At 38.9% G+C, this 26313-nt stretch overlaps 1 protein-coding gene across 2 annotated transcripts; it reads right to left on the minus strand.

Moving 5' to 3' along the window:
• Positions 1–3456: 3456 nt before the first annotated feature.
• Positions 3457–25790, minus strand: LOC117431672 (F-box/LRR-repeat protein 16-like). 2 transcript variants are annotated; one of them, XM_058995838.1, is made up of 8 exons: positions 25465–25790; positions 18235–18376; positions 13730–13874; positions 10601–11260; positions 5601–6109; positions 4186–4270; positions 3838–3901; positions 3457–3605 (listed from the first exon to the last, which is right to left on the minus strand). In XM_058995838.1, the coding sequence occupies exons 4-8, from the start codon at positions 11255–11257 to the stop codon at positions 3457–3459; spliced, it is 1464 nt and encodes a 487-aa protein (XP_058851821.1). In that variant the 5' UTR covers positions 11258–11260; positions 13730–13874; positions 18235–18376; positions 25465–25790. The 2 variants fall into 2 exon arrangements, with proteins under 2 accessions (XP_058851821.1, XP_034783076.1); XM_034927185.2 differs by lacking the exon at positions 18235–18376.
• Positions 25791–26313: the final 523 nt, after the last annotated feature.

The raw sequence follows: 26313 nt of genomic DNA on the forward strand, positions 1-26313 counted from the left end.
TGATTCCTATTAATAATGTTTAGGGCTGCAATGGCTGATGAGTGGCCGTATGGATAAGGATGAAAAGAACAAAAGCTTCAAATCAATTCTCCCACTTTCCCACTACCTCTCTTGTTGGATAGTCATAGGGCATTTTATTCAGAATACTACAGTAGCATGCTCATAGTAACTTGAATTAAGTCCCTGTATTTGCTATCGTATGAATCTTCATAGAATTAAGACTACAGTACATAGTTACATTATTTTCGTTTTTGTAAAAGTAAAACGCCATTCTAGAGGAGTAGAATAGTAAAAAGGACAAATTACAGAACACTGTAAACAGACAATGTCATTCATGTATTAAAAAAGTTCATATTACTTTGGAGCTGAAGAACTTTCATTTGGTACCATTGTTTGTGTCCAGATTTCCACAAGTTCCACTCATTGCTTGAAGAAGGTTTTAAATATGGCCTAGTATTGGCTCTGTGTCAATATCACATGGAAAAGTCACAGTGTGAAATCTGGGCTGTGTTTATTATTATTATTATTATTATTATTATTATTATTATTATTATTATTATTAATAATGACCTAGTTTATACATGGTCATCAATCAACAAATAAATACATAAATAAATTAATATTTACAAGACACGTATAAATAAATAAACATACAAATAAATTACTTTAGAGTTTCAGGATATTCCCTTTTATCGTGGTTAAGAATGGCAAGGTAGTGGGCTGCAATGGCTCAGTGCTAAACTTTTGCGTATCTGCCCTGCCCATTACAGAACAGCTAGTTTTATATATAAAGCCATATTGGGCAGGAGCCAAAACATGACAGGTTTTACCTCAGGCACAATGTTACATACAACTATAGCACTGCTTTCTGGAAGCCAAATATGTTGTGTGCTGAAATGAACAGTTGAAGCATGCAAGTTATTTGCTATGGCCATTTGAACCCAGCTCCTACCATTAAAGGCTGCAGTAACATTAGCTCAGTGAAAAAATAGCTATGGCTGGCCTCATAATACTCACTACTGTGTAGGCTTTGGGATGTTAGGTGGATGGATTTAGTGTTTTTATTCAGCTGTTCTCTGCAAGCTACTCAGTGGTACTGAACAGCACTATTGTAACGCTGTTTCATGGATTTTGTAATGCTGGTCCAAAAACTGAATATCTGGTCTAGAAAAGATAAGGTCATTTTAAAATCCCTTTCAAAGTCAAATAAAATATATTTTTTGACTGCCATCTTAAATTTGTGTTATATACACTAATTACCTAGTCATGCGTTGCTGAGTTCTTAGAAGACACAGTGCTGTTTAAAAATGCAGTGAGGAAGGCTATAATCCAGGAGTCACTTCTCACTGTATAACAGAAGGTCTATTTTATGTAAATTAACCCCTCTGTTTATCTCCCAGGGGTTATTAATTGAATGACCCCTAATCAACATTGTTGCAATACAATAAAAATACAACTGAAACAGTTGCAGGTTTACACACTGAATGATGACAGTATTTTAATCTGTGTTAAAATAAACCCTCCAAAACCTATTTTATTTCTCCATTCCTCTGCAAACAAGACCACTGTTTAAACCCCCCCTCCTATATTTCTATACTTCTCAAAACCACACTTACTGCAGAGAATGAGGAGGCTACAGCAACCGCAGGCTCCCCCAGTCACTAACTGCTGTGGCTACAGGTGAGCACTTCTTTCCATTATTCACAGAGTTAATTAGGAGCTCAACCACTGCCCCAGCATGGAGTTAGTATAGGGGACGACGTGGAGGAAGAAGCGAAACCAAGATTCTGTCTCTATCGACATTAAAAATCATATGTCTGCAAACCTCGATGATAAAGTGAAGCAGGAGGGCACTGCAATGCTATGCTTTTTACCAAATGCCCCTCATAACACTGACTTCCAATTTAGGATTAAACAAAAACACAAAAAAAGAAATACAGATTTATAAAACAAAAATCACAGTACTGCCATTGATTGGCCAAGAGGATGAAGACACTTCATTTACAGTGTGGTAGTAATGCCATTTCTTCTGCTGCTCATTGTATACTCATTCTTACCCACACATGCATGTTGTTTGTATAAATACAATCTTCTTCATTTCTCATAATTGTTTCCATAAATTAGAATTTTAGTTGAAATGTTTAAAATTACAGTATTTCAAGCAATTTGTAATTACAACTTAAAACGAGTGCACTCACGCCACCTGATGACAAACTTAATAAAACAGAGGCGTGCCAACGATCACAACATCCTAAAATATTATTTTTAGAACTGTGATCTCAAATGCATTGCAGTTCCTAAGCAATGCCTGTTGCTAGGTTACCAAGCAGCATTGACAGAGATGGCTGTTACTGTAGACCTCAGCAGCTAGCTGGTGCTTGTGTACCTGGTGTTACACTCTTATCTGAATTGGATATAAAACGTTATTAACAACCTATGCAAACGCTCTCTTAATGGCGCGTGAGGTAACGGTGTCCAGCTTTTGCCAGAAACACTCATCTCAAAACCATCAAATCAATTTGCTTTGCTACAAATCAGAAGAGACCAGGTGGGGTTTGGTGCAAAGCCCCACCTCCTTTAAGCTAGGAATCTGTATCCTGAAAATCATTTAACCTCATACAATTCAATTTATATCAAATAAATAGAAAGGCCAAGCTGGGCATATTGTCCATTTTATATGCATTACTGTCCCTTTGAAGCCATCTACTACCCCTTAAATCCCCCACCACCACACCAGAGCCATTCCTGATAATAAAACACATAAGGTATCTCCATCCACAATATGAGAACTCGCATAGCAATGTTACTAATGAGGATGTACTTCATATCACACAGGGTTTCATTTCTGCCTTCATTTCTGCAGAAGTTGGAAACTCTTGATTGCTTGCCACAAACTTAAATTTCCTTAATTAAAAATCTTTTTAAAAAAGAATAATAAAAAAGCATGACAACAAGTGGGTAAGCGTGCAGTTCGGACAGAAAATGTATATTGTTTTTTTTTTTTCTTTCTTTAAGACAGACATGGAGAAACCGGATTCAGGATCTCAACAGACCAAATACAGCCGGACGCCAACGCTTAGGGCCGTGCACACTCTGAAAGAAGCCTAGCCACGTCTTCCTGTCTCTCTCGCTCTCTTCCACTTCGTGATGCCTAATACAAAGACACAAGATGATCGGAGGAAGCTGTACACGCACCCTTTATAAAAACACTGAATGATGTCACACCAAAGCAACATTTTTTAGTTTGTGGAATTTGTTGTTGTTGTTTTTTTATATTTATTTCTCTCTTTCATCTAGTTTGTTTCCCTTTTTTGTCAAGCCTTTCCTTCTCTTTCGTTCTTTCTTGCTTTCCCATTTTGTTTTTCTCCCAAGTTCTGCATGAAGTAGGTTGGTCAGCTCTTGGTTTTGATTGGAGGAGAAGGTTTGGTGCTCTGGCCAATCGCCCGCGTCCTTTCACTACTCGATGACCATGCACCGGGGCAGGTGCTGTGAATAGTACTTGAAGAGCTCAGGCGTGGCCCCTGGGCAGTTGGTCAGTTCCAGTTCTTCCAAGTCCTGAAGCTGAATAAGGCCTGACAGCCCTGTAGTGGTCAGCAATGGACAGCCTAAGAAGGAAAAAGAACAGTGAATTTAACAGCAAACAATTACACAATTACCTTAGGAAAATCCCCTTTAAAATGTTTGTGCATTTGAAGATTGAAAATGCGATCATGACATCCTATTGCTGCAAGTTCAGAGTGGTTGACATCGGGAACTGAGGTTGCTGTTGATCTTCAGGCCTTGAATTGGACAGAATATTTTTATAAATAAATAAATAAAAGGCACAATCTGTAGTACCTGCTAAAGACAGGAGGCGTAAACTTCTCATCCCAAAGAGGTGTTGTAAACCAAAGTCTTGTACCTTTAAAATAAAACATGTGTTATCCATTTTTATTCATTCATTCATTTAAAAGATTTTTTGTCAAAACAAATTGTTGAGACATGAACCAATTTGATCCCAATGTGATTAAATTCAAGTTTATTTTGTTCCCTCGAAGCATATGCAATTTATAGTATTGTCCCCCAGCTGGGTGTTACATGCAAAGGCACACAATAACATCTTCAAGGGAGATGATTTCCAAAATGCAACATCTCTCTAACCAAACCTGGCCGCATAAAGTCTCCTGAAAAGGTATACTGACATACCTGACAGCACCACCTCAGGTAGAGGCTGCGAAGGGATGACATGGTGGAGAGGTACCCGAGTCCTGTATCTGTGATCCGAATACACCTGGGGCGGACAAGAGCAGAACGGCAGAGGTGAGGGCAAGGGCACAGTACAGGACTGCAGGTGAAGGCACTTAACAGACAGATACATACATACATACATACATACATACATACATACATACATACATACATACATACATACATACATACATACATACATACATACATACATACATACATACATACATACATACATACAACAGAGATTTGCTAAAGTTGTTTCTATACAACCAGAAAATGCAGCAAAATTCTCCTAATGTGCGGCGGATCACATGTGTGTCAAATTATAAAATTCTGAAAATATAAGTATAACAAATAATGCATAATTGAACTGTAATTGATCAATTATATGGTATAATTACAAATTACACAATTACAATTGTAATTGACCCCCCGCTCTGCCTAAAAGAGAGCTGGCCAACAGATTTGGATCATGGCTCATTGTTTTCCACAACATGGCTCTTTTTTCTTTGGTAAAAAAAAGCAAGTAGAGTAGTCTCTGGCTAAGAGAACACCCCTCGGGAAGCAAGCAAAGTGTTGTTCTCTTAGCAGAAGTGTTCTTTAAGACAGAGTTGACCACCGGACAAAATATGCCAAAGCCAATCACAATATGAATCAATAAATACAAATGTATGTATTCTGTCATGACTCACGTGCTTCAAAATATGAAATGAACAGAAGTAGTAAGAGATTGATTAATAAACTATAACAGTAAACTAACTGACCAACTAAATTAACAAAACACCCCTACATATGGTAAAAATACAACAGCAGCTCTAACAGTAATTATAAATCCGAGATTTCATTTTAATAATCGTTATTAACACATTGCCGCCCTACACATGTTAAATGCAGCAGCAGCTCTAGATTACTCTTGCGATGACAAGTCAGTTTTGAAAAGATTGAATAAACTATTTGAATTTGATGATGATGAGTTATGTTACAAAACAGTATTGCATCGGTTTTTAATCATTTAGCAACGAACCGCTATCTGTGCCAGAAAGGTGTTCTTTTTGGCGAAGTTCCTGTTCCTTTAGGCGCAGCATTTACAATGGGAAAATTCTGTTTCACCACAAGGTTGTTCCCTAAGCCGAAGTGTTCTCTTAGGAGGTATTCCTATACACTGAGACTACTGTACAGTCAAAATGCAGCATATTGACATTGACGTAAAAACTACTGAAGTGGTTTCTTAGGGTAGTTGCTACTATTTAGTCAGTTTTTTAGTAAAACGTTTTTTTTTTTTTTTTTCATATGGCTTTATAAAAACGACCTGGTTTTTCAGCTGTTCTAAGAGAACTGCCTTGTATTAACCGATGGGCACACATCCCTACCTGTCCAGTATGAGCTCCTCAAGCTTGTGCAGGTCACAGGCGATATACTCCAGTGCCATGTCCGTGATGCGGGGGCACCAGGACAGGTCCAGGCTGCGCAACTTGCGAAGGTTCTCCGCCACCAGCTCCACGCCGTCATCGGTGATCTTGGAGCAGCCAGACAGGCTGAGGGCAGTGAGGTTGGGCAGGCTGTGCACCATGTTGACCACGCCGTGGTTGGTGATCTCCCAGCAGGAGTGCAGACGCAGCGTGTGGGTGGTGTAGCCCTGCTTGGCAGTGAAGTAGGCCATGGCCGTGTCCGTCACGTGGTAGGCCTGCAGGCTCAGCTCGGACAGATTGGGCAGGAGCTGGGAGATGGCAGCGATGGCATCATCCGCCACGTTGATGCAGTCGCTAACACTCAGGGAGGTGAGCCGCGCATTCAGGCTGGACCACAGCCCCGCCTCTGTGAAGTCATTGCAGCCGGACAGCTCCAGGTGCACCAGTCCCTGCATCTGCTCCAGCATCACCTGAGCAGGAGGGACGGGAGCAGGGAAACAGGGGAAAGAGGGGAGAACCAAGAGCTTTTAAGGCATTCTGTAAATTCCTTCACTGATCACAGCAGTGACACCCGAGTGAATGAGCTTTTGAAGGCTACTGTACATATTGGAAAACAGTTGTGCGTTATTGATCAGTGAGCAATTGGTAAACCAAGGGGCTATTACTGGACCAAATACTCTGTATGTTTTGTATAAGGTCTATTACCACTCATGCATTATCTTATAGAGGCAATGCTTTACATTATTCCCATACCAAATTATATCATGAAAGGTGTGCATGCCCATGATGCTTTGGAACTCACCGATACAGGTGCCTGCTCTCTAAAAATCACCCAAAAATGAAGAAAACAATATGAACATTTTTACAAATGTAATGAAGCACACAATCATATCAAACTCAACAGGCAAATGAATTAGTGAATTAAATCCAAAGTTGGGGAGCCCTAACCAGGTGACCTTAGACAGCAAGCAGGGTTTAGGAGACACCACAGCGTTCACCAGACAGTCTGGCCCCAAGCCCCTTAGAGATTCTCACATGCAGAGCAGAGTTTCAAAATCGATCCTGTACTTGACTGGATGCCAGTAACAAAGATGGCCAAGACAGGATAGTGTAATATACAGGAATATATATATATATATATATATATATATATATATATATATATATATATATATATATATATATATATATTCCTGTATATTACACTATATATATAACCAACTAGATTGAACACATTTACAGAACACTAAACAAAGGCAGCAGGTATATTAGAAAAGAGTGAGCCATTACTGTTAAGTAGGTTTACTTGTCAAATATTTATTACAGTGCATTCCTACTTAGAAATACCATACTAGTTACTACACCATAATACTAAGTATTTGACAGTGACTACTGGTTGTGGTTGTGTATCAGTTGTAAAGCAAGGCTCCAAGTTAAAAGCAGGGATAATTGTTCAGTTCAGGATTTTGCTCAAATGTTCTTGGGAAGCTAGTAAAACATCTGTACTTAACCAGCTTCATCAAACCCATCCTCCATGAGCACTAAATTTAAACATCAAACATTTATATGATCAAACAAAAACAATGTGAGCATTTAATTAACCTCAATCACACTATCGTTTTCTACAAAACTGCGAATGGATTTTGAAAATCATAATTAGAAAACTAGCCTACAGCGATATCAACCATTATAATTCTCAGAGTACATTTCTTGGTATATTTTTAACATCCAGTGTTTTTTCAAGAATGTTAAATTTCAAGGCTTACATAAGCTCCTTTGTTTTGTAACAGTAACATTTTATTTTCATTGGAGTAAAAAAAAAAAAAATTAAATCCAGCCCATTTCGTATGGGAGCATGCTCTGGAATTGTGATTTAGAATGGGATTTGAACAGTCCGAAGGCCCCTCTGTCCCCCAAAACCAACAGAGCCAAGCTTGACTAAGGTTGGGGTGATGCATTGATCCATCACATTGTTTGATCACCGTCGATGGTCAAGCAGGTGCATTGCTTTTTTTTGTGGTACTTTTGACATCGCTTCTTCTGTCTGCTTGAGTTTTGATTATGCGCATTTACACGTCATTCAACAAAACAAGAATTGTATTCGAGTTCATTTTCATTTCCAAAAGTAGCCCGCTTGGCTGGCAGCATCTTAATAAGCATCCCAGCAGCGTTAATCCCCAACGAGTGGCTGATTGTAAACAAGCGGTTCTCCTCTTTAAAAGCAAAGAATATGGATGCTATCCTGTTTCTTAACAAAAACAAGATACATGAAATGGACACCAAAATACAGGCCTGTTTTTTGTAAATAAGTTATGTGGTTGTTGCCGAAGATGGCGTTATGCTGATGTCTAATTAATATACAGTAATACTTTTCTATAATTTAGTAGCTATTCAGTATGTTATATATTCAGTATATTATCAATAGCTCTAAATGTGACATCTTTTAAGGGCATCGATGGTAAAAAATAAATAAATAAATCCCAGCCTTAGGCTTGCCCAAGCAGACAGCAGTGCTTTGATATTTCACGAAGGCTTTTACACAACCACGAGAGTGACATTAGATTTCCCTGCATTAAAAAGGAAATAAATACTTTTGCTTTAAACCAAGTCTTTTCAACATACAAGCCATTTAGTATGTAAAGTGTTGAGGACTTAATTATAACTGGTAAGATTCATTAAGTGTACCATTGCTAGATGAGGTTTTCATTCCCCTGACCCCACCTAATTCAGTATTGAAATCCTGTAAAAGGCACTGTACACAATCTCTCGGAAAGGACTAATTTCCACAAGGTCTAGTTACACAAGAAAACAAGAACGCACAGAAACTGTTCTATAGATCTGTCATCAAGAAGGAACTCCCTGGGTAACCCAATATGGATCGGGGGGGAGGGGGGCATAATCGAACAGAGCAAAGAGCATGTGAAACACAACAGTAACATCGCCTGGGTCCTCCACAAGGTTAAGTGCACCTCCGTTCAAAAAACAAAAGAAGAAAAGAAAGGAAACAAAAGACACCTTGCTTCTGTGAAGCATGTTTTAGTATAACAGCCACTGTTAGGGCTGAGAGGTAGTTCAGCATTGCGCAATTGTCTTAACTCATCTGTCTTAATTCCAGCTGTTGTACTGGTACAGTATAAGCCCGCATCAAAAGCCAACACACCGACCATCAGATTGCTTTATCATTCATTGTTTGTTAGCAGGATTCATGAGCGGTACCTGGGTTTAACATACCCCTGATCACTCCTTTAGCATGGCAAAGAAATACGAGTGATGGAAGTTTTTAAAAGCCTGGTCTATGATCCATTTATTGCGGATTAGCAGGCATCTATATTTTAGCCTTGGACACAGAGGAATTTCTTACCAGACATTCCAATCCTTTCTTTAGCCTTTTTCAACTAAACAAGGCAATGAAAAAAAAGAGTTTCCTACTGCATCACACAGAGGGCTAGTGGTAGGAAGCCAGGTATTTTTCATTTTACAGGTAAAGGATTAGTCCTCTGGATCTGGGTTTGGTTGCACCAGCCACAGTATGCATAAGTTCAAACTTGGCTTAGTTATAGGGTAAAGCTTTTACTAACTTTGATTTTACATATAACCGTAGTAGAGGCTTTACATTTTAACTTTATGTTTCTAAGCTGGAACAATCTATCACCTGCTACTACAGTAATTAAATAATACAAGTGTTTAGCTTCTAGATTGACAAAGTGGCAGGCAGGGTTCATGATGCACGTCGGACCTGCAGCCAAATCTGCCTAATGGAATTTAAACAGACTGGAACTAAAGGCAGCCTGTCAGGAACTACTGTTCAGAGAAGGCTAGACTGTAGAAGGCTGCAGTACATGATGTCAAAGAATCATACTTTCGTACAAAAATAAAAATACACAGGTCTTCAATTGGTTCATGTGTTTGTGATACTGCAGCACACAAAACGGATTACTAAAAAGCATTTACTAAAATCTCCTCAAAGATAGTATAAATAAGTAATAAAATTCAGTTAGACACCCAAGGAACAGGATGTCAACTGTGAGGCTCTGGTCCTTGCTTGCTATTATTATTATTATTATTATTATTTATTTCTTAGCAGACGCCCTTATCCAGGGCGACTTACAATCATACAATTACCCATTTATACAGTTGGGTTTTTACTGGAGCAATCTAGGTAAAGTACCTTGCTCAAGGGTACAGCAGCAGTGTCCCCACTGGGGATTGAACCCACGACCCTCCGGTCAAGAGTCCAGAGCCCTAACCACTACTCCACACTGCTGCCCCGTGCTGCCACTGTGGTACAAACGCAGTATAAATTGCTGATCACAGCTGCTCCCAAACCTGGTTTTAATACCAGGCTCTCTGCAACTAAACTGGAACTGGTCCAAGGCCCTCTGAGATCACATCTGCTATCACCGCTCAGCCAGAAAACAGCTCCACTGAGCCAGCACAGAACCCAGCGATGGAAATAAGACTCCAATTGCATAGCAGTTTGATCCATTTCTGGATTTACTACGAGTTTAATAAGACACACCTGAGCTTGCTACCTGTACACTGGGGCTAATCAAGTTCATAGTAAAACCTGCAATGGGTGAAACAGCTATGCAATCCCTGGAACTATAGGCCCGGGCCAGAATTCAGTGTAGATATTTACTGGTTTGTATATGTGATAAGGCTGCCCGTGTTCATGTGTTCCTGCCATTGCCAAATTATCACAAATGGCAAAGCGGTACACCACAACAGCAATGCAATAGTTCTACAATGGTAATGTATGAGCCTGATGAGTAGAATGATTCCATAGAGGTAAGACTTTTATCACATGCCATGAACCAATACACTTTTGTTATGGTATCATGTATCAGTATTTTGGCATCTCTAGGCTTGCATAGGTTTGCTATGGAAAGCCTTTAGTTGTTTGATTTTAATAATTAAATAAATACATAAACAAACAAACAAACAAACAAACAAAACCTTACCTCTAAGCCGGCATCTGTAATGGTTGACCGTTTGAGACTGACGGACCTGACTCCCTTCTTGGAGAGGGGGTAGTTGTCAATGAACTCGCAAATGTCCAAGTCCGAGACCCCCACCAGGCAGAAGGAGTGGAACCCCCGCAGGGCGAAGGCTTGCAGGCTGACAAACTGCTTCTCTCCACCGGGCAGGAGGCTGTAGAGCTCCTTGGCATGCAAGATGGGCGTCACCCCTTCCCAGAACTTGGGCTGGTAGAGAACCTTCCTCCAGGTCTTACACACCTGGGCCAGGATGCACTTCTCCACCGTGGTGAAGTACCAGAGCAGCCGGTTGAGAACCTTCTCATCCAGCACCAGCTGTCGCTCCAGGGAGGGCTTGGAAAGCTTCCTGCGAGGGGGCTGGTCGCAGGTGGGGGAGCCATCATCTATGTCGCCCGCCAGGAGGGATGCAGCGGTGGGCAGGGGCTCCATGTGGCACGGCAGGATGGCAGGAGGCAGGATAGTGGGCACGGAGGAGGACTGGCACAGGCGGTTTTTGGCCGCTGGAGTCCCTTTGGTGATGCTGGCTGAGCCAAGACAGTTGGTCTGGGCAGTAAGCTTGACCAAGCCGTTCCTCGGCACACAGGGTGACTTGAGGTCATTGGGAGTGGTCATCTTCAACATTTACTAACGGAAAGAGAGGGAAGGTTAGTTAAACCTGTGTGTACCCAATCTGGATAATGACAAGCAGTATGTTATTTTTCAAAAAAGAAACCAAAAAAAAAAAAGAATTCCAAGTTTAATATTAAAAGGACAAACTGATCTTTCGACTGGAATAACGCTTGTAAAAAAAATTTAAAAAATAAAAAGTCCTACAATACCCGTATTGTTATTTTTTCATCATAATCGTGATAGTTTTTAAATCTTTAGTGACGCATCATAAATCACACCAAAACATTTCTCAATTTTCACAACACAAGTGCCTTTGATTAAAATAAATACTTTTACGGGAAGAGAAAACCAGCTGCATTGTTGCACAAGGGAGCATCATTTGGGTACACTAGTGGTGTTCAGAAGACAAATACCATTTATCATGTCCAAGTGAAAGTTTAGAAATGGTTTAGCAAAAAACAGACATAGAAACGTCCAACAATGTAGTCCTCTCGCCTTTCAAGCTAAAAGATTGCATTTTTTCTAACCTTTCACCAGTGAATTGTTCACAGCATCTAACTGACCCTCCACCCCCTCTAAATATCAAGCATTGTCACACATTACAAACGTTTTTTTTTCAACCACTCTGTTTTTCTATTACCCAGTGGTCTGCTGATCAGGAGCGCTAAACTGAATGCCAGATTGTAACACCCTAGTCAGTTACAATGTGTGAACAATTGTCACCAGCAGGGAAGGACGTTATACCACAAATCAATGTGAGCAGCCATAGAGAATGAGAGACTTGATAATGCATTTGTAGCCACCGTGATCAAAAGGGTAACAGAGGTATCTAACAGGCAGGGTAAGATAGCTTGCAGGCATGGCGTCTATTGGAACAGATGTCATCTTTTGTTACAACGGTGTCTCAAGAGATCAAAGTTCTCCAGTATCACTGTGTATAACTTGTTCTGAGTGTGTAACGTCTTCAGTGGGAAGTTTGGGCACCTTCTCTTACAAGCTAATAACCCCCCCCAAACACAAATGAAAATGAAATGTGCAGCCAACAACGATCAGTCCTTTTAGTCACCATTAATTTCAGTGTTCACTTAATTCTATTTACAAATGACGCATTCCCTTAAAGAAAGAAAACACACATTTTGACTTGTTGGTTGTCGCCTTGTAGTTTATTTAAAGGAAACATGAAAAGGAAACATAAAAAATCTCTAGAAAACTGTCATATATATATGTATATATATATATATATATATATATATATATATATATATATATAATGTTCTAAAACACATATATAATCACAGAACAGATACAGTATGTTTAAAATACGTATACCCCGGATATAACTCGACTATATTTCATACATAGCAGGAACAAAAAATGTGTTCCAACTGTAAAATGCATTCCAAATGCATGTACGTCTGAAATACAATCAAATAGATTTTCTGAGATACTTCACGTATTTTTACATGGCACTGTACTTCACATTCAATGTATTAATGAAATGTCAGACAGGATACCTGTACAGTTGCATTATGTTAAAATGTCACATCTGCTTGTCTTTTTTTTTTTTTTTTTTGTGATCTTGTTAGGGATGCGAACGATTCATCCGCAATAACAGTAGTTGAAGTTCTACCCACTTTAGGGACCGTGTGTATTTATTAAGGCTTTTCTAAGAATAAACCAATGCACAGACAAAAAAATATTTGTTAAACAATGATTTTTTTAAAGAAACAATACGTCTACTTAACGTCTATACTAGCTGATCGGGACGGGAGGACATGATTGTTATAAAAATTACGTACAGCGGTTTTACTGAAAGGAATTTGTTGACGATCCCTCCCCCGACTAACATTGGCTGTACAGTGATCTGTCTTCTTGTTCAGAATACAACAGCTAGCATAAATTGCTGTTTCATAATATATATGTATTAACGGTAAAAACAACTGACCAGATACCTGTATGGCCAATCTGATTTAATAATATACCACAGGTGACATATAAGCTTATTTAACAAGCAAATACACAAGACTGATACATTTCTTGCATGTGTCACTTACCCAAAATAATATAACTGAGAATTTTTTTTTTTCTGCTTGGATAAGTGCCAAGATTTTTTATTTTTTTTTAATGAAAAGCATTATTAAAAAAGACATTAACCCTTATATTCAAATAAAAAATCAAAGCAAATCAACAGTTAAACAGATAAAAAACATTTTAAAATCGATTTTAACCGTTCCCTGGTACGTTTTCACAAAATAACAGTGTCTTACTATGCGATTTTGGATATTATTATTAGTAGTAGTAGTAGTATTAGTGATAGTAGTCGTAGTGGAAGTAAGCTGACTGAATAGTATTAAGAATAGAAATCCAAACGGCATTTTCATGCAATGGTTGTGCATCGAGTGAGCGTAATGAACGCCTGATCTTCCAGAGCAAAACAGAAACGCATTTAGCACAATATAAGAATGAATTATATTGAACCCTTACCTTACAATATCCCGATTGTTGCGAGTATGTTTGGATGTTTCTTTATCTTCTGTCTTTAGATCGATTCGAAATCGCCATGCTATTAGCATCCATCGGGGACCGCACCGGGAATGTTATTCACCATATAAGGTTCAAGAAGGAGAAACTGGAATCAAGCATGACAATAAATAAATAAAATAATTGAAAGAAAAAAAAAATGGCTAGCTAAATCGACCAACACAATTCCAGTGGTAAAATCACTGGTATCTGTCATTAAACTCTCCAGGAGACCCGAATGAGACATGAAACGGCATCTGACTTCTCAACTGAAACAGACAAACCCCGTCCAGCCCACTCTTAAAGCGGCAGTAATCCTTTTTGACAGCACCACAATTCAGTAAACAGTAGACATAAACTGGTACACACACCAACTTCATCTGCCCCAAAATACCACAGAACGATTCATACCAAATATTAAGTAACTGTATAAAACTACCCTTCGTTTTATTAATACAGTCAGTATATATATATATATATATATATATATATATATATATATATATATATATATATATATATATATATTTACAAGATATGTAAAGTCCCTTTACATAAAAAGTCATAACATCTGAAATCCGGCAAAAAGTCCACCAACAGAGCAGTGTGTAAGGGTATCTCTAAAACATCATGCATGTATTCTAATAGGGGGCTTAGGACAGTAATTGAGATATTACAGGGATGCAGCACTTCATTTTATGAAGTGGTAAATCCTTTTTTCAACAGATGCTGTTCATTGACTCTGCTTCCCAAACTACCTAATATCCGTGTGGTTACCTGAGAATGTTTTTTGTAGCAACAATAAGAGACGACTGCAGCACACAGGCATGAGAGGGTCTACCTTTCACATCGAATCACAACCTTATTTAGCATTGCTGGTGATGAATCTCATCCTTTAGAGTGCAAAAAATAATAATAAAAAAAAAACTTCTTCGTGATGGAAAGCATGATGCTGCACAGAGCTGCTGTGTTTCACAGTAACACTCAGTGCTGTACTTAAATAAACAGCCGATGTATACCGAAGTCACAACACTGTCACAAAACATGGGATAGTCCTGATGCATGAGGTGCAATAAGATGATCATGATGGACTATTTTGTTAAAAGGTAAATAAGATAGAGGGAGTATGCATGTGCAGCATTGGCACCACTATAAATCACATGTGTTCACCAATGGTGAATATACAGAATGCATGATAGATGTCAGTATTGGGTCTGATAGTTTGGCTCAGGCTGCTACTTTAAGCTAGACTGTAGCTTTAAGACTTCAAGTCAGGTAGGCATGCGAACCGTATCTTAGACACAAGTGCATACGTCAGTGGGAGACCCTGCTCTCTTTTATTTAACTAAATCAGATCTCTGGAGAGGCAACCGCTACAGCACATCATGGACAACTTACAGTAAACTGTAAACAATCAGGTGGCCTAGTCAACTTTACATAGTATTGCTTTTCTTTCAATTCAAGATCAGTTTTGAGAGAAACCACAGGAAGCGTATTTTGTTAAAGCAGAAAGCCAATTCAAGGTGTTTGTTGGTTTTGCAACATTGACAAATCCCAGAGAATATAATTACCCCCAGCAATGTCTGACCCAGTCAAAAGGGCATAGCTTTGACATTACCACATATTGATCTCTTTTTAGTGTTAACGTGTATTTTCTTCTTACTAAATCCAAGTTCCATCCCAGCATTTTTTAAGAAACACTGACCAAACGCTGCTGTCCATCACAAATCTGAGCATTCCATCAAGAGCCTCAACAGCAGCAGCAGCAGTATGATCAAGGGTTAATTTTTGGCAGCAATAGATGCTGGATGTTAAAAGTAAAAATTATGCACTGTAATATTATAATTGGAAACAATCATTCCATGCCAAGTGACCATATGACCCCTGGGTTCACTGGGACAATAGGTTTGTTAACTCACATCCAAATGCTTTGGCTAACAGGACTGCAGATACCAGAATGCATTGCGATGGAGTTCTAAAAATATCTGGAACCATAAGGGAAATAGACTTGGCCCAGAAGTACCACAGAGGTCCTCCAGGTTTTATAGGTGTCATTGAATAATTGTAGGACCTGGAAGGAGGTTACATTGGTTCAATTGCTGTATTTTAGGATACATGTGAAACAAACAAAGACAAGGAGGGCTCCAGACCTCAAGGACCAGAAAAGTGCTGAACAGTACATCAAATAACATTTCATTTCTAGCAGCTCTCAGTATTATTTTTTTTTAATTTAGTTGTTGCCAATTAGTTTTTATTATTTTCTCCCCAATTTGAAATTCCCAGTTATTTTTTAGGCTCAGCTCACTGCTACCACCTCTGCGCTGACTCGGGAGGGGCGAAGATGCACACGCTGTCCTCTGAAGCATGTGCCGTCAGCCGCCCGCTTCTTTACACTCTGCACACTCACCGTGCAGCTGCCTCAGAACTACAGCGTCGGAGGACAACGCAGCTCTGGGCAGCTTACAGGCAAGCTCGCAGGTGCCCAGCCAGACTACAGGGGTCGCTGGTGCGCGGTGAGCCGAGGACACCCTGGCCGACCTAACCCTCCCTCCCCCCGGACGACGCTCGGCCAATTGAGTGCCGCCCCCTGGAGTGCCGCCCCCACTCGAACCGGCGACGTCCAGGCTATAGAGCGCAACCTGCACTCTAGCAAGTGCTTTTACTGGATGCGCCACTCGGGAGCCCCTACAGCTCTCAGTATTTTGAGTAAAGCTTTTATTTGATGTACACATCATAAAAAAATGTGTCAGGTCGACTCTCAGCTGTTTCTTTTTATTATTATTATTATTTTACACACCATTCATTGTTTCACTAAAACAATCTTCAATTGAATAATTTCAGTCATTTTCAGACATTAAATGTAAAAGGTTACCGATGACATGTTAAAAAAATACTGCCTGTTTACTGGTGTGAACTATGGATTTAATATGAAGTGAATGTGAAAAAGATGTTTATCTTAGGAAGTAATACATTCCGGTTTAATGTTTAAATACATATAATAAAACAAACACCGGAGAAGGAATTGTCATAATCATCATTTCTGTTGTTTTGGCTGATCCACTGGTAGTCTGGTCAACTCTTCTAATGTCTAAATGTCTAATGTCTTACTGGGATGTCAATCTGCCTGGGTTGCAAATGATTTTGCTTATGTTTAAAAAGTGCTACTCCCATTCTGAAGGGCTTGGCTAAGACTCTTTAAAAGGTGGATGTCCCATGCAGTTTTTAATTTAAAAAAAAAACAGAAAAGATAGAAGAGCTGTCACGATCTCCAAGCAAGCAGGCCAATGTTTTAGAATAAACTAGCCTTATTGTTTCAGTGTTATACATCAATGGGGTCTATAGCCACATCCCAAGATAAATAAAAAAACGAATGTTAGAAAGCACATTATACATCAAGTTCTATCAAAATACTAATAAATAAGCAGTGCATTACATTCTTCTTTTATAATGGTAACATCTTTAAAACTCACTACAATACAACACACTTGCCTCTAAAGAAGTCTTACTTTCAACCCAGCACTCTGACCACTGCACTTGCTGAAAGAATCATAGCAGCCCAGCACACTAACCACTTTCCCAGGTGACAGCTGACCATCTGCTGCACTGCAGCCCTGCGCTTTCGGAACAGTTCTTCTCAAACCACCTTCCTACCACTCTCTCCACTTCTTACCTCTAACCTCAAACCGCCTTGGCTGCACAAAACCTTCAGAAATTCAGTACTCCTGCCCACACACCGCCCCCAACAAACCACTTCTCTGTTACTAGAGTAGGAGGCAGAGGGAACTGATTAATTTGCAGCATGGTTCATTTTCAGGTTTGAATGTAGAGTACAGAAGTGCAAGACTAAAATCACAATACAATGCATATCACACTACACAGGGCACAATACAATATACAGCATGTAGGCCTATCACTCCACAAGTAACGGTCCTGGTTAAGTGTTTACGATGTTTGCAATACTGTGTTTGTTTTATTTTACGATAAGTCTGGGTTAAGGCGCTTTCACCCGAGCTCAGGAGCTTGTCTGTTATAAATCTACAGTATTCACATGCCTTTATAAAGAATAAGAGCCGGCCCATCTATTGATATGTCACTTTGGCCCAAGTTTCCTTTTGCTGGTAATACATAGCAGTGTTCTAGATGTTTTTTAAAATAACTTTCATTGATTGCTTTACCAAAAAAAAAAAAGAGGATGCAGGTAGAATATTTTTCATTGCTGCTGAAAAATGTCGCATTCAGTAGCTTAAAATAAAACATTTGCCAGGAGTGGTTTGTTTGTTGAGCACCATGGAACAGTAAAACAGTAATGATGAATTCCCCAGGTAATAGGCAATGACAGGACAGAGAATAGGAAACAAGAACCAGGGCCCAAACTCTGGTGGGTGACAGTGAATAAATAACCAATGACAAAGGAGCCAGTGTTAAGCATGCAATGTAATCTTCCACATGGGGATTCAAAGAGGCTTTACCTGAGAGGCCAGAGCTAGACAAAGGCATCTGTGAGGGGGTAGGTCAGGCCAACGTAGTGATGTATTGGAGATCTGAAGTTCACTTTATATTGTGGAGATTTGAATTTACAATTCATACATTTAAAGTATCATATTGATTGCACTGTAAAGTAAAGGGAAAAAAAAGCACAGGGGAGTTTACAATGTTTAAAATACAACACAACATTGTGACATATCTTTTTCACAGACAGTAGATGTCAGCCCGTTTTAAATGCAGGAGTAAGGGTTTTGAATAGAAGGTTGTCTTTTGTTGATTGGACAGCATGATTAGTAATTCAGTCAGTCACTGTTTCAATGAGATGATTACTTGTAGGAGCTTTTTCAAAATGCATGTATGATGGGCAGCCCATTACACAAAAGTGTGTGCTACAGATGTCAGGTGTTTCTATTTTTATACAACAACCACAAGGTTGTATAAAAATAAAATGGTGTCATGAACCACTTTTTATACACATCTGCACTCAGTGGAAGTTAAAGAATTAATTCAACACTTCTTGGGTTTTGTTGGAGAGTGCGGTTCTGTTTTTAAATATAGTATAAAGGTTTACCAAAAACCCCAAATATATAACCATGCAACTCTACCACACATCTGCCTTCTCAGAGACCAACATAAAGTAGCCACAGTGTGTCTCCACCCGCATGCCCTCAGATCAAGTCAAGTTTCCTCTTCTCCTGTATTAATCTTGCTAATCCACTGCTATGTTTTGCCTTGGAAATTCCTCTTTGGAATTAGCCAGGCACGATGAGTTGTGATCTGTTGGGTGTACGTAATAGTACAATGGAAAGCATGCTGCCATACCATGGAGAGCAGCTAGTATAAAGTGCTTGTTACATATTCAGCCAATGGGAGGGAGGCATGCCGGATCAGCACATACTTTTGATTTGTTTCCATGTGGAGCTGATCACTTCTACATGATCGAAAGGGATCACTTCAATCAGCACACAAGTAAGAAAGTTAAATAAATCTGTTAACAATACTTACTTGGGGGGGGGGGGGGGCAATTAAGGAAATACTATTACACACCTGGTAGTAATAAGCTGGCTGAATCCAAGTTAATCAAAGTAGTTTCAGTACCACGGACAGCACTTGAGAGGGCTACACAAATAATTGAATGGTGAGCACCACATTTGGTACTGCTTAACATTCTGTTACGTCAATATGCTAATAACTGCTGCTACCTTTGAGAAGATGGTTTAACTGTTATTAAAGTAGAGTAATCATAAGGATATTCTTCCAAAGAAGAATTGAATCATAGACAATTGTCAGAAATAATAAGATCAATAGGAGACTCAGAAATCCACATGTGGAAGAGAGGGAGGTCCTTGCAGATGATGGGAAATTGCCAGTATCAGTAGAAGGACTAGTCAAGTGGAAATCAGTAATAATCAATAACATGCATGCAGGAAGAAAATGTCATGGTCCCGCATGGCAAACAAAGCACCAGGAAAGTCAACAAGCTGGTGAGGCCCACCAGCACGAGGGACACTATCCCTGCAGAGGGAGATAGCTGAAGAACTATAATGACAATGGCAATACACTAGAATGGATCATACTGAGGATTGGAGAACGGGAGTAATCTCTTTAACAACTCCTGCTTAGAAAAGCTCATCATGAATAACAGCTACCAGTCACAGAAAAGTATTAGCTTTGTACAGCCATCTGAAATTGCATTTGAATTGGGCGCCCCTGCACTGCATCAGAAAAAACAAAGTTGTGAAAATGGATGTAAATCATGTATTTTGTATAACGTAATTTTTATCAATCAAATGCATTAAAAACTTTAAAATGAACGGAAACGGTCATATAAAAAGATATATATATATATATATATATATATATATATATATATATATATATATATATATATATATAGATTCCATATTATTGAAAAAACATACTTCAATAAAAAAACACTATCAATTTCACTGCTCCAATATAGCTACCAGTGAACATACGATGGTTCTTCTGTGCTAGTCATAAACACAATCTTGGTGCAGCAACACAACGTATGTCCATACTGTGCCTAACAACTGGCTGTCGCCTTTTAGGGGGCCACAACATAAAATGTACATGAGAAATCAGCAATTGTTTTTTTTGCAGTGACTAAACCACTGGACTTGCAGTGCAATATTCGTCCTTGATAGGACAGTTCAAGTTCTCTTCACTGAAGTTCATTTCAGAATTTTCTTGACTGCGCTCTGCCAATTGAGTAGCATAAAGCAGTAATTAAATGTTTCCAGGGCTTTTAGCAGGGGTTGCAGCTAGGATATGTGTCCAGAGGGCAACAGCAGAAGTCACAAGCAAACCCACAGCACATCCCCGTCTTTATTATCATACCTTGAGGGGCCAACCCAATTAACATTAGGATTTACTAATGAAACATAACCACAAAGCAAAACTGAGGGACACAAATATCAGCGAGCTGTTAGGAGCGGTTTCTGGGCTTTGTTCTGACAGACATTTTTTAAACAATTCCTGGTTTTCCTTGGAGGAAAATATAGCAATAAGGTGAGTATGAAGTCACTGGTTTGAAAATATTGATACAGCATGTACATATCTCTCTGTGTCTGCGGGGCTGTCCTGAGGCAAAGAGGCTTAGTAGCATTTGCATATGGGATTGTGTTACCCCTGCCATCCTGCCACTGGCATCCCCCAATCTATGCTCCAGCAGCAGCCAGGGGACTGTGTGAAAAGCCCAGCTCCTCAGTGCATATTTACTTTGCATCTGTTCAGGATTTACTCTCCATCCAGACAGGCTGCCCGACTGTATTTAAGATATCTCAACAGCAAACCCAAGCAGAATTTCACACACACAAACACACACACACACACACAGAGCGGTGTAAAAAAATCAATCAATCCAAGTCTTGTGTTCTGTCAGAATTCCAGTACATCTGGTCTACCACACCGTAAAGCAGATTCTTCCAACAGCATCATTTAGTTATAAAGCATGACAAATTATGATCACAGCAGAAAAGAAATTATGAAAATATTTGGACTGCAGGATTCCAAGTTGGCAACGCAGTCTGGAACACAAAGCGATGGATGAATAAATAAACGCCACGTAAAGAACTCTAAAGAGACAAAAAGGACAAGATTCTTATACTGTATTAAAAGAAATCCGGTCAGCACCTCCACTGGCAAAAAGCTTCTTCTCTGAATCAATATACGGGTCTTATGAAAAGCAAGACTGGTCACCACTGTGTCCTGGCGGCTCGCTGTCCCCCCCCCCCTCTCTTTCTGAAACCAGGTTTTCTAAATATTAAAATTATACACCACAACGGTCACTTCATTTACACAAAGCTGGAAATCTGCTCAATGGCTTTCAGAATTAATCCCACTGTAAAGAGAGCTAAAGCCATCAGATTCCATTAAATGATACAGATGAGATGCATTCTCCCAGTACCCCCAACATGCCCACGGATTAAAACAGCAAGGCAGTACAATGCATGGTCTCTCAGCCTGACCGCTAGGGTGATAAATGCTGAAATGTTAGCCAAGTTTTAACATGAAGCCATTGTGTTGGCTTCGGTGTACGATTTATTCAGTATTATGTGTACAGGGTAAGTGTAATAGTCTTTGTCCATGAACAAACACTGTGCACCACAATGCAGTAATGTTTAAATGGCACAGCATTGCATTTAAGGGTTTTCCATGATGGGTTTTCAGATCCATTACTTTAAACAATCAAAGAAGATATTCCGAAACAACTCAAGTGCTAATGCCTACTGACGTTTCCCAATGTGAAAAGAACCTGGCACGCTTAGGTGAGCACTGACACCCGTGGTTTTGCAGGAAACAGCTCCACAGCACCTCCATCCACTCCAGTGAACCTTTGGAGCAGCAGAGTGGATGCCTGTGGGAAATGCAGAGACTGTTCCAGTCATGACAACATAATAGATGGGTGCTCAAATGGAGGCATCCTACCCATGGCTATCTGATACACACTATCTGATACTAAGGATTTTCAGATGGCTGTATCACATCCATATCAAGACCAACTGTATATTATATTACTGTAAATTGAGCCTCTAGTAATTACTTCTAATGTACAGAATAGGGCACCTATAATAAATTAGACTAAAGTTTGGAAATGACAAGAAAATGTATGCACCATGTAGTATAATACATTTGTTCTTCTCATATCACTGTCCTGCATTTACTAAAATAGCTCATTTTGGCCTTGATAACTATGCCAGGTTCAAAACACAACATCTGTTGTTTCTTATCACATTTATTATTTTGATAAAGTTTCACAGACTTTGTTTTCATTTTGACTGTGGTGAAGCCAATGACAATTTGCTGATGATCGATAGTTAAAAACTTCATTCCACTGTCATCCAATCCTAATCGGGTAGTACCCTGTTATCTTCTGCACAGGAAGTGGATTGAAAGTGTGGTGGTGGCATGAAAATAAGGGAGTCAAATATTCTGCAATTTACAGAAAAATGCCATGAGGTCTGTGAGATTGTTTGTATAGCTCTTCAATGAGCTGCTCCACACTGTTTGGACACTTGTATATTTCCAAAAGAAATTAACTAATGGATGTCACAATCACGCTTTGAAATAGTGGAAGCTATTTCAGTAAATTAGAAACAGCATTGTATAAAAACATATTATGCAACAGAAAATATGCACATTCTTAATACTTTATCTCAAGAGAATGTTTAATAATAGATCAAGTGTGCCAAGCTCATTATAAACTCTTGTGATAGGTGTCATTAAAATGAAGGTCATTTTAGATGAGTTTCAGCTCGTAAGGGACTTTTAAGATGTTACTCGTTGTTGAATTGGGCTATTTGTATTTGACGTTACACTATTGAATGCTCCCGGCTCTGTTCTTAGTATTTGATTGGATAATGACAATTAACCAGAGTAACTTTGGTAACACATGTTCAATGTTACCTGCCTCTTGATGAATCAAGTGCCATTGTTGATATGGTGGTGGTCTTGGATTGGCCAGTTGCAATGGTATTCGCTATTGGTAGAAGGGTACCATAGTGGCAACATTTCCATATAAATTACTTACCAATCATATTATGATAGTAAACCAATACACTGTAATGCACTGTAGTACCAGGAATTGTACCATATTTCTGTTAGCTGAGCCTCCCCTGCAGCCTACATTTCATTTTAATAGCACAATTAACCTGGCTACATTGGGTAACTTTGCCTTGTGCTCTTATCCAGCATTTCTGTGTTTAACATTCCTCAAGCAGAGCTGGATAATTGCCAGAGCGCCTGGTTGGGTTTCAGGAGATTGTCGAGCAAAGGAAATACAGCACTCTGAAGAGTAATAAATTCCATCCTCATTAGAAAGTTCCCCCTCGCTCTCCCATAGGAATGCGTTATACATTCAACCAGTTCTCTGCTCTAACACACTCAGGAAATATCAAATGCAAAAATCCCTAAGGTCAGGGCTGGGCAAGTCTACTTTTGAGCTAAGGTGAACTGTTTTCCCTTCATGGCAGAATACAACTGACTCAGGCAAAACCAATTCCAAGCCTATCTTCTTTGAAGTGTTCGAATCTGGCTTAGTGAAATTAGTTAGGTGGGCTCAACTTGGCTCCCCATAATTATTTACTGGCATACTGTTTGTCCAATAGAAGTAACAATCCCTATCTATTTATACAGTGCAGGTAAATACTGTACACAGCTTGCACTCCCATGTGGTGCTGCACTTGCACAAGCCCTACCCCAAAACCATTGTAAGTATGAGGTACTGTAAATATGGTCTCACCAGAATTAATATTAATATTGGATAACCAGACAATGACAAGAATCCAGTGTTTTTGAACAGCACATATATTTTCTTTTAGTAAGGCAAGCAAGACACATGGGTATTTTAAATAGCAGTTCAGATGACATTCACCACGTGGCACAAGTAAACTTTGTTTATCTATGAAAGATCAAGCCAATCAAAGGAACGAAGATCCCACTATACATGTTCCCCATAGTAAAAGCACAGCAAAGTGTAATAAAGCATACTAAAAGCATGGTAAAGCATAGGCAAGCACTGTAAAGACCAGCGAGGTACAGCAAAGCATATTAATAAACATGGAAAACTAGAGCAAACTATGGTAAATGCATTGTATAACCAGGGGGGGAAAGCATGGTAACACTGCAGAAATACTGTGTCAACTTTTATAAGTCTTATTATAAAATATAAGGGACGCTCCCTTTGGTTGATGTTTTTAAATGTCGATTAAAAACACATTTTTATAGTCTGGCGTATCCATTTATCTAAAATGATATTCACTCGTCTCTATATGGCACATTTTACAATTTTTACTTTTTAGCATTATTTGAATGTTTTATTTATTTTAAATATTTTAACTAATTTATTGGTATTGTTCGTATTATTACAATTGATGTTATTAATTTGCGCTAGTTTGTGGCGGCCCTCGTTAAAGTCGCAACACAAAAATAAAGATTGATCGATTGATCGATTGATTGATGATTGATAATAAGTACGTATTGTATGAATCATTCCATCTAATATCAGTGGGGGCTGTGTGGCACGGGCAACCAATTACTGTACAATACATAGGCTCCTATTGATTATATTATGCCATGCATGTTGCATTTGGACTGTACATTCAAATGAAACTAATGTAATTTAATTCCCTACAGTATTGTAAAACAACTACGCAGTACCTTACAATATTGGTTTTGTTGACAAATTGGAAAAAAAAAAAAAAAAGCAACTGAGGTGTATTTTTTTTTTTGTATGATAAGGAGTGGTAATGTTGAAAGCGTTACATCATTGCAACTGAGCTGGGCACGTAACGTTTGGCTCGCTGTATCCAATGTCTGTCGTCTCAGATTGTCATGTATATACACTGGGGAGATGTATGTATCTATGTAATAATATTACCATCACTTGATACAGCAAATTCATCGAATATTTATATCAATGTTTTCCGTTTGGTAAGCCTAGTTATTTATCAGTTACACCCCATTTTTAACATATAAAATAAATACATGCGTGCGTTACTGTAAAAATCTTTACATTCACTATGCGTCAGTCGTTATTTTCTCTGACCACCTGTTTATTGTGTCAAGTGATCTGATGACAATTACTGGAACCCGTTGTGATATACCGTACCCCAAGGAGTGTCCATAGTCTAACGCATCGTGCAAAACAAACCAAAAACAGTTCCCATGCAAAACAAAGACCGTATTCTTACCGTGTATTTGATTCCCTTTATGCCATGCTGTGCCAATCGATTGGTTTGTTATGTTTGTTTTTCCTTACGGCATACGGAGCTTGCAGAAAGCAACTAAATAACTAAAATAAAAACAGAACCCACCCCGTTATCTTCTGGCAAAAAAAAAATACAACCGATACAAGAATGCCTGATCGAGTCTAGTGTCTTGGAAAGAAAATATATAGATTTATGTATTTATACATTTTTTAAAGTACGGTTTTTTTTCTGAAAAGCAGCAAGCAAGCTCCAAAACGAAGCTTAATTCCAATTCCCTGTATGTTCATCATCAGACAAAGCTCGCCTCCTTACGCACATACACAGTCAGACCAAACCCATTTAAAGAGACACCACCATATAATATACAGTATGTAGTCTGTTATCATGGATAAAATAAACATGTGTATGTCTGTATGCACAACTTCATAAAATAAATAAATAAAATAATAAACCAGCACCAAAATGATCAGATTGGTAAGTATAAAGCAGTGGCACTTCTATACTTGTTGGGTAGTAAAGATCAAAGTTATATTGTCAATTGACTTTACAACTAAAATATAAGGTTATTCTAATGGTCTTTAATACCTTGAAATGCCATATTTGTGGGGTATTTAAATAATCCTGTAGTTCAAAGATCTATGGTAAATAAAAGGTAACTATTAAGTCTACTGGACACACTGCAGTGCTGTTATGGAAAAACTGTAGACTGCCAAGCAACGGCTGTTTTAATATTGTGACTAATATTGACGCCATTGGTTAAAGGAAAAGTAATGTTTTTTTGTTTGTTTGTTTTTGTTTTTCCCAGCAGCGTTGCAAATTGTCAACAGATTT

This window comes from Acipenser ruthenus, chromosome 22 (genome assembly GCF_902713425.1).
Source record: "Acipenser ruthenus chromosome 22, fAciRut3.2 maternal haplotype, whole genome shotgun sequence".
In the NCBI taxonomy this organism is placed as follows: Eukaryota; Metazoa; Chordata; class Actinopteri; order Acipenseriformes; family Acipenseridae; genus Acipenser; species Acipenser ruthenus.

Bases quoted from the DNA above. Each gene is read 5' to 3' on its own strand.
- LOC117431672 (XM_034927185.2), bottom strand. From the start codon at position 11,257: ATGTTGAAGATGACCACTCCCAATGACCTCAAGTCACCCTGTGTGCCG. The intron at 6,110-10,600 runs GTAAGGTTTTGT...CCTCCTGCTCAG, and splicing joins TTACAGATGCCGGCTTAGAG to GTGATGCTGGAGCAGATGCA. The intron at 3,902-4,185 runs GTATGTCAGTAT...TTTATTTTAAAG, and splicing joins ACCTGAGGTGGTGCTGTCAG to GTACAAGACTTTGGTTTACA.